General features: G+C 38.2%; 1 protein-coding gene across 1 annotated transcript; it reads right to left on the bottom strand.

Annotated features, from left to right (window-relative positions):
• LOC144554074 (phospholipase D gamma 1-like) lies at positions 1-8,061 on the bottom strand. Its single transcript, XM_078302293.1, has 11 exons — positions 7,789-8,061; positions 5,418-7,041; positions 5,205-5,321; positions 4,381-4,575; positions 3,852-4,097; positions 3,271-3,339; positions 3,008-3,155; positions 2,458-2,606; positions 1,303-1,464; positions 846-1,043; positions 1-500 (listed from the first exon to the last, which is right to left on the bottom strand). Exons 2-11 carry the CDS (start codon positions 6,882-6,884, stop codon positions 135-137), a joined length of 3,117 nt encoding a protein of 1,038 aa, XP_078158419.1. The 5' UTR covers positions 6,885-7,041; positions 7,789-8,061; the 3' UTR covers positions 1-134.

The raw sequence follows: 8,061 nt of genomic DNA, 5'->3' as shown, positions 1-8,061 counted from the left end.
TCCACAAGAAAAACAATGACCTCAGTTCTTAATGAATCATTTACCTCACATTTATTATATACATTTAGCTTGTATAAAGGACCCAAAAGGCCGAAACTAACAAACATCATTACTTGAGCGGTTAAGTTCAATAATCATATGGTAAGATTCTCTGCTGGTATGTGCAAAAGCTCTGCTGGTATAGACAAAAACTGTGTTGGTATATGCAAAAACCCTGCTGCTTGTACAGGCAAAAACAATGCACCACCTATCTCCCCTCCTAAATCCGGGAAAGTCTTACAGCCTGGCAGGGATGTTACCTTGCCCCTACGGTCCACGTTAAGAGGATACTTTAGGAGGTGGCCTCTCATCTCTGTTACTTCATCTGTGACAAACTGCTTCCAGTTGAGTTCTCCCATGCTGCGCACCCTTCTTACACATTCAACGCTCTGCGGTTGGTTAAATATTTCCTCACTGGTACCGGTGTGCTCGGCCCATAATGACATTCTGTACCCATATATCTGCATTTAATATATTTAATCAGATTTTTTTTATGTGTTAAGTTCAGGCATGCCCTGCTTCTGTGAAATATCACGAGATAACGTAAAAAACACCTCTGCAAAATGAGAAATATCTCATGTGACTCTCAAAAAGGTTATAAGTGAACATGAACATCTCTAGTTAGTATGTCATAAAACGTGAAAAAACTGAAAATGTCTTCAGTATGTAATCAATTCTGATGGGCATCGGACCAAGTTCAGTTTGATGCCCTGTCTAAACCGTATGTTCTGTATTTAGATTTGTAGGCGGATTTAGATACACAATACAATGGGACAGTTTTAACTGGGCAAAAATTAATGACTTACCTGACCACGCGGAGCAGATTGCTTTATAGCCCAAGTGTATTGCGGCTGGTACGCGCCCATTGCAATCTCTGTATCTCTGGTTCCTTCAAGAGATCGCTGGTTTATGTTGGCTGATCCAATTATCACATATTCGTCATCCACTATCATACCTTTCGAGTGAACATATATCATAAACCTCCTATTTTTCCTTGCACTTACCTGACCATAGCAGCAGATGTCAACATAACAAAAGCATTCTTGGTACCTTCTATTATTTGCCTAAACAGTTTTGGTACTCATTAAAGGTCTCTAATGATACATGCAGTATCACTCAGGTCAAAAACTGGTATCAAATGGCCCTTCAAAGTACAATTTTCATTATTAAATATTAAGTCCCTCACATTTTTGTTGCCTAGCTAGTACTTACCGTGGTCTATTTCTTTATTAATGCAGCGAATGAAAACGAAACACAATTTACCTGCGCATTATTTGAACTATTTTCTGGTGGTGCTCGGTCTAGAGACTCACGGTTACCAAGGCAAAAGAAATTCAGGTAATCTTGTGGTTCATACTTGTCCTCCAGGCCTGCTTCCTTTAGAGCACTGTAGATTGTTTCATACATCATCTGCATTGTCTTCTTCTGCAATGGAAGAACAATATCTAGTTTTATGTACACTAAATGCAATATAATTTTATGAGTGAGGCTATGGTACTATGCATAGCGCGGATTGGACCATACTATGGATCAATATCTCCATTTTCAAAGTCCAAACGGTTGATCTGAACCATTCAACATGATGTCCATATGAAAATGTACTTGTAGATCAAATTTTACGTTTTTTACATTTTTTACATTTTTTTACTATTATTTTAGTTAGCTAGAAAATTACTTGATATAATTTTTATAGACCATTCAGATGTAGTGATTTTCTATCGATCTAAAAAATAGTAAAAAAATTCTAAAAAATTTAAAATTGAGTTTGCAAGTACATTTTTATATGGAGATCACGTTGGATGGTTCATATAGGCTATTTGAACTTTGAAAATGAAGATAGCGATCCATAGTACGGACAAATCTACGCTATGCATAATACAATAGCCTCAATCTTGTTTTATTGTCGAATTGCCCAACTACTTCACTATGGAAGAACCAGGGAATGAAGTATTATAGAAATTGCAGTTCTAGTCAGAAGTGGTCCATAATTTGCTAGGTTCTATGATTATACTAAAATCTCAGGTAAGCTAGACTTGTCCAGCATTTACCCACAACAAAACCAATCGTAAACTTTAGCAAACAAGGACTGATTTAACCGAATTTGCCTCTTAGAACCCTTAAGTCTGCAATAATGCCTCAATTTACCCACAATAGCTTAAATATCACTCAAGCCTATTAGAGAAGGAACTGGGGGCAAGCAAAAACAAACACAAACACAAAGCAAACAACCATGAAAATGTCAAAACTCAAAACCATTGCTCAACTCACGGCATCACCATACTTGCTTGTAAAATCAGGTATTGACATCAACAACATGGAATGAAAATCATCAGATTCGTGTCAACTTGTACTGATTAAGTCGAAATTGTAAATATTTGTAATATTATAATATAAAACAGGGAATTTCAGAAAGCTAACCTGCCAATATAGAATTCTCTGAGTAGGCAAACTTGTCGGAATGCCCTCTGGCCACATTGGAATTACAATGTATGCAGCGAACCTCTCATTTGCTTTTATCTTGCTTGCAATTTTTAAGGCAATCTCGATTGGTATCAGATTATTGGCGCCTGCAGTTGTAGTATTGATAACAAACAAATTATCATATCAATACACAATTTCCTTGGATAAAATCATTTTATGTGGAGACATAAATATAAAACTGTAACTCTCTGAGTATTGGAAAGTGCTATAACTTAATTACTCGCATCAGATAAGCAATTACTGTAACTTCTTTTCATATTAAAAGTGTTGTGGTACTGATCCAAAAGTAAAGCAGACCAAGGGAAGTGTTTCTATCTTTAACCAATAACTATTAAACTTTTCCTTTACTATTTTTTTTGTGATTTCCCTTTTCTAAGCTGTCATTATCAGAATCTAAAAATAGAAGCACATGCATGGTATTGCGGACTTAATCCAGCCATTGACTAAATATGCAATTAGTATTGCATGAAGTGATATCAGCATTTACCTATATCTTTGTTGGAATCCCAGTTGAAGGAAGAACCAAGAAAATACTGATTTTCAATGTAAATGAAGTGCTGGGCTGCACAGATGGCATTTACATAAGCAGCATGTATGCTCCTATCAATCAAAACATTCTTACCACACACAAGGTTCTGTTATTCAAGAGAAAGTTTAAAAATGCATTTTAGAAAATTGAAAAAGAAATACGTAGGCCAAGCCAAGAACACCACGAACAAAAGAAAAGGTCTTCTTTCTAGAATTACATACCCTTAGGCTTGCTTCCCTTGGATCCTTCGGGAAACCTTTGGCTGAGTTTGAGTCAATAGATCTAAACACCTAATTTGGCACTCATCAAAGAAAACAACAAGTATATGATTAAATAATAGTTGTTCACATCTAAGGTATGGTATCAATCAGGGTGCTTAATAGGTGGCTATTGATAAGTAGTTTGTTGCTAGTGGAATCTAACTAGCCAAAATATAAAATGCAAATTCCACAATTAAGAACTTGTTTAGCAACAGATTTGATACAATTCTGGCAGCAACAGAGCAGAAAGTTTACATACTGGGGGTCAAATTTATATGGAAATTAAAAGCCATTAAATTAAATTAACCAACATTTAGTTTCAATCTTAAAAAGTCATACTTGCTGCCTTTTATATAAGTTTCTAAAGTTATCACATTTGTCTAACAAAAGTATAAAATATTGAAAGACTTTAACATTTACAAATGATTTTTTTTTATCAGGGAGGGTGGGGCCAGTCTGTAGCACTTTTTTATGACCAGATTGTACCTTCAGTCCCATGAACTTGTTTAAAAGCATGAACAATTTAGTATGATTGCGCATACCTGCACGTGCCAAGATTCTGGATCATTGTCGCTCAGGTAAGGCGTATCATCAAGGAAAATCTCTGGAATATTCTTAAGATTTAGCAACGTGTCATCATAAGACTTCCCCATTTTCTTAAGCCCATGCCGTTTTGCCGCTTTCAGCCAGCGCTCTTCAAAATTTTTCAGCACATCATAGGCTGCTGGGCCATCGATTTTAGAGTGCAAGTCATGCCATGGCTCTCTTGGACCATGAGTATCGCCCTTCTGCAGATGCGAAGGAAAATAACATACAGCGTATGCTTGTACTTATTTTAGTTATTCATCTTTTTAATATTATTTTTATGAAGATCAAATTAAGGGCAAGGCAAATGTTTGCTTTGCTCAATTGAAGAACTTAATTCGTCAACATATTTCCCATTTTTTTTTTATTCTAACCAATTTGTAGCATCAAATTCAAAAATGTCACAAAATCTAGTCTTGGAACCATTTAGTATACTAACCTAGCTATTAATAAATCAGGATTCAAAAAAGGCAAAAAGTTAATTACCTTAAAGTTGGGGTTGTGATAATCATCCTTGTGTAATGTGTCCAGAGTCCTAAATAAAGGATGTGTTGGGGTATCATACCGGCCTCCACATAAATCAAGCCCTCCAACAAATGCAATTATTTTTCTTTTGTAGTTCCCAGCATCGGCATCCACAACAACAGTTTTCTGATGATGTGAGAAGATAGCTATAGTTTCCTGCACCCTCCCAGAAAAAACGATGGAAAATATTTAATGCATGAACCAGTGCTCGATGAAGCTGTTTCATGGTACAAACAACAGTTATACAAAAGAAAGCAGTTCTTGGCTTCTGTCGACCAGTGACATTATAAAGGGCTTTGAGGTCAATTGCACCCAGAAGCATAACTTCAATCGAGATCGGTCTCACCTTCAGTTGACCTGGAAAATGTGGGCTCATCATAGGTGCTGGTACAACACCATGTTTCCTCTTTCCTACCAAAACTAGTCCCCTTCTTCTATGAGCAAGGTCCATGGTTTGAATAAAGTTCTGGCTTTGCCACATGATTTTTGTATCAACCAAGAAGAGCCACTGTTGTCTTTGTTTGTATGTGTGAGTGTGTCAGTTACTTCTTATTTTTATTTTTTGGTTTTTATGTCCAATGCAATTGTACCTCTGTATTTCTTTTCTAATGGTAAATTATGTGCTCTACTTCCTCTCATATTATATATATTTCTTGATATGTGAAAATTCTATAATGTAGCAAAAGAAAAAAAAAGAATATGACTTTGGACAGTTCTTTTTCTAACAACTGATCCAATCTCAAAGTAAATTTCTTTAACTATCATAAAAGGTTAATTGAGATCACCTGTTGTTTTACAATGCTGTGCTTTTTGCCCGCAGTACGACGGCGAATCAACACATTGACTGAAGAATGCTTAAAAAACTTCCGTGTCTCCTCGTCATTAGTATGCATGACCCCATCCTGCCAAGAAGTCTCAACTCACAGAATGGCAATGTTTCTCTAGACAAACTAAGACAGTGATTAACATGAATAGATATCCAAACAAAATGAATTTACCTTTTTAAAACCAAGAAAGCTCACAGAGGATGGATCATGCCAAATGAGGAGACAAACCCTAGTCCCTTCTTGTGACTTGCGCTTGAGGAGTTCACCCAAGGTAACCATATTCCCTTTGCCTCCGTCACGAACTAGAGTGACTGTGTGAAAAACCGACCAACCAACGATATAAATCAACCTGGTAGCACCACTAATCGCATCAAAGATATCTCTCCAACATTGCCCATGTTTATACTGCATTCCATTTTCAAGCCAGAAGTTTGGCAAGCAATTATCAGGCACGTGTGCGTCTTGGTACAACGTTATCTTACCTCCCCTTCTAAGAGGAAAGTATGTATTGGGCACGCCTTTGCAATCCAACCCCACAGTAACACCGCGGTGGTACATTGTAAGCCTCACAACCGGGATGTATTGTATTGAGAAACTCAGAACGGCTCCTTGGTTGCATGGCTTTCCATCTGGCTCGAGAACTGGAAATATGCCGTCAATCCTCTCCCCTATGCAGATCTTTTCAACCGGAATTGACACGGTACCAATTATCTGTGCACTGAACACGTCATTATCCTTTACTGTGAACAACACCTCAGCAGCCTCGTGGGCCACCGGAACATAGAAATGCTGGTCCCATGTGGGGTTCTCGTTGTTGTTGATTACATATGTACGTGCTATAACAGCATTGGAAACAGAGACGGTTACATATGGGTCACTAGTGATGAAGTTAGTTATGCGGGGCACAATAAGATCATTAATAATCTTGTGAAACATATCCTTATTGGGCAAATTTTTCGCACATTTGATAAATATGTCTAGACTTCCATGAAGGAGAAGAACCTTCATTGATGACTTCCCTTTGCCGCTTGGAGATCCGGTATATGGTACAATCTGACTGGTACCATACTGTGAACCAGAAAAGGTGCCACCATGTTCTGATAACGGAGAGTTAGCATAGCTGCCAAACGAATCATACCTCTGCACCTGGTGATGCGACGATGACGATGACGATGACGATGACGTGGCCAATCCATCATGGGCCGAGGAAGGGGCATAGCACAAATGGTTGGGGTTGCCATAATGGCCGCTTCCAATGTGGTGAAAGCTGGATGATAGCGGATGCGGGTAGAGATTCGGATTCGGGTAAGTGGGATGAGGGGGAGGGTAGGGATCGTACGGATTAGGTGCGTTAACAAGTAAAGGGTATTGCAATTTCCCGGAAGGGCTGAATTGCAAGACTAGGTTATGCAGATGAGAGGGTAAAGAGGCAGAGTTGCTGAGATACGGGCTAACTGAAGGCGGGTTTGGATCAGGGTTGGGATAGTTTGGTGACGGGTACGGGTACCCGTATGGGATCTGGTTTGGATCAGGGTTGGGTTGGGTTGGTGGCGGATATCCGTATGGGAGATGGTTCGGATCAGGGTATGACTGGTTAGGTGGCGGGTATCGGTAATAGGGATTCCCATGAGCATCCATTGCGGAGAAAGCGCCGAGAGGAGGAGGTCTAGGCTGTTAGGCCTTTCTTGGGCTCAAACTTGGCCCAACGTAGTGATTATGTATGCAAAGCAGAGAACTAGTTGGGCTTGGGCCCTGACTAATTACAACTGGGCACCCTGGTCTTCTATTAACAAACCTATTTGATAAGAATATTTAAACTGAAAAGTATGAGAAATCAGTATAACTATGTTAGAAGTCTGTCATGACTAATTACATGTATTGTAATACATAAATTTTGTACATGTATGTACACAAACATTGCTTGTGCTTACGATCGAGTTACTGATGATTTATCGAGCAGCTGTTATTAGATCAAGTTTATATTCTGATGTTAAGAGGTAACCACTGAAACATAAATCCATTGGAGATCGTTAACCAATACATGGTGAGAGATTCAATACATGACATGGAGCATACCAAGAATTGGAAATTTTGCAGATTGCAACTTCCCCTCTATTTCTGCTCAATCTAGGGGTGCAAACAGATCAGATAATATCCGATCGTATTCGGATCCGTATCTGAAAATTAGATACAGATATCCGATATTCGGATATCCATGCGAATACGGATACATATATGATTTTGAATTTTAATTATCTGTATCTGAATAATAGATATATACTATATAGTTTAGTATATATTATGAAAATATTTATGTTTATATCTACGGATATCCGTACATATCCGTCTAATATCCGGTTCGAATCCGTATCCGAAAAATAAAAACAGATACAGATATGATTTTACCACTATCGATCCGATCCGTTTGCACCCCTAGCTCAATCCCAATTAATTTTGACAAAAACGGCTAAGTTAGCCTTATAATTATATAAACTACGTCAATAAGCAATTAATTCATTCAATTTGATAAATTTTGTCGTACCTGCAGCTAGTCCTTGACTATTATGAAGTCGATCCTTTGCTCTTTGCTCTAGAGGAAACCCATGCAGCATTTGGTGGGGATGCAACCTAATTAAATACAAGTAACCCTTTCATTCCACATTCATTCGTCCATATTTTTGCTCTACAAAGGTGGAGAAGAGCAAATGCTTGGAATTTCTTGTTGAGCTGAGCTGCAAGGAATCTTTGGTCAGATTCAATGTTTTCCCAAATTCCAAGTGCTTGATCCTGTCTTTGGTTTTCAAAGGCAGAGGCG

Source organism: Carex rostrata, chromosome 5, assembly GCF_964058835.1.
Source record: "Carex rostrata chromosome 5, lpCarRost1.2, whole genome shotgun sequence".
Classification (NCBI taxonomy): domain Eukaryota; kingdom Viridiplantae; phylum Streptophyta; class Magnoliopsida; order Poales; family Cyperaceae; genus Carex; species Carex rostrata.
The sequence above is the reverse complement of the archived record's forward strand: the minus strand, read 5'-3'. Positions and strand labels throughout refer to the sequence as shown.

Bases quoted from the DNA above. Each gene is read 5' to 3' on its own strand.
- LOC144554074 (XM_078302293.1), bottom strand. From the start codon at position 6,884: ATGGATGCTCATGGGAATCCCTATTACCGATACCCGCCACCTAACCAG. The intron at 3,340-3,851 runs GTATGCGCAATC...GTGCCAAATTAG, and splicing joins CAGAATCTTGGCACGTGCAG to GTGTTTAGATCTATTGACTC. The intron at 1,044-1,302 runs GTAAATTGTGTT...TGCTATGGTCAG, and splicing joins ATAGTTCAAATAATGCGCAG to GTAAGTGCAAGGAAAAATAG.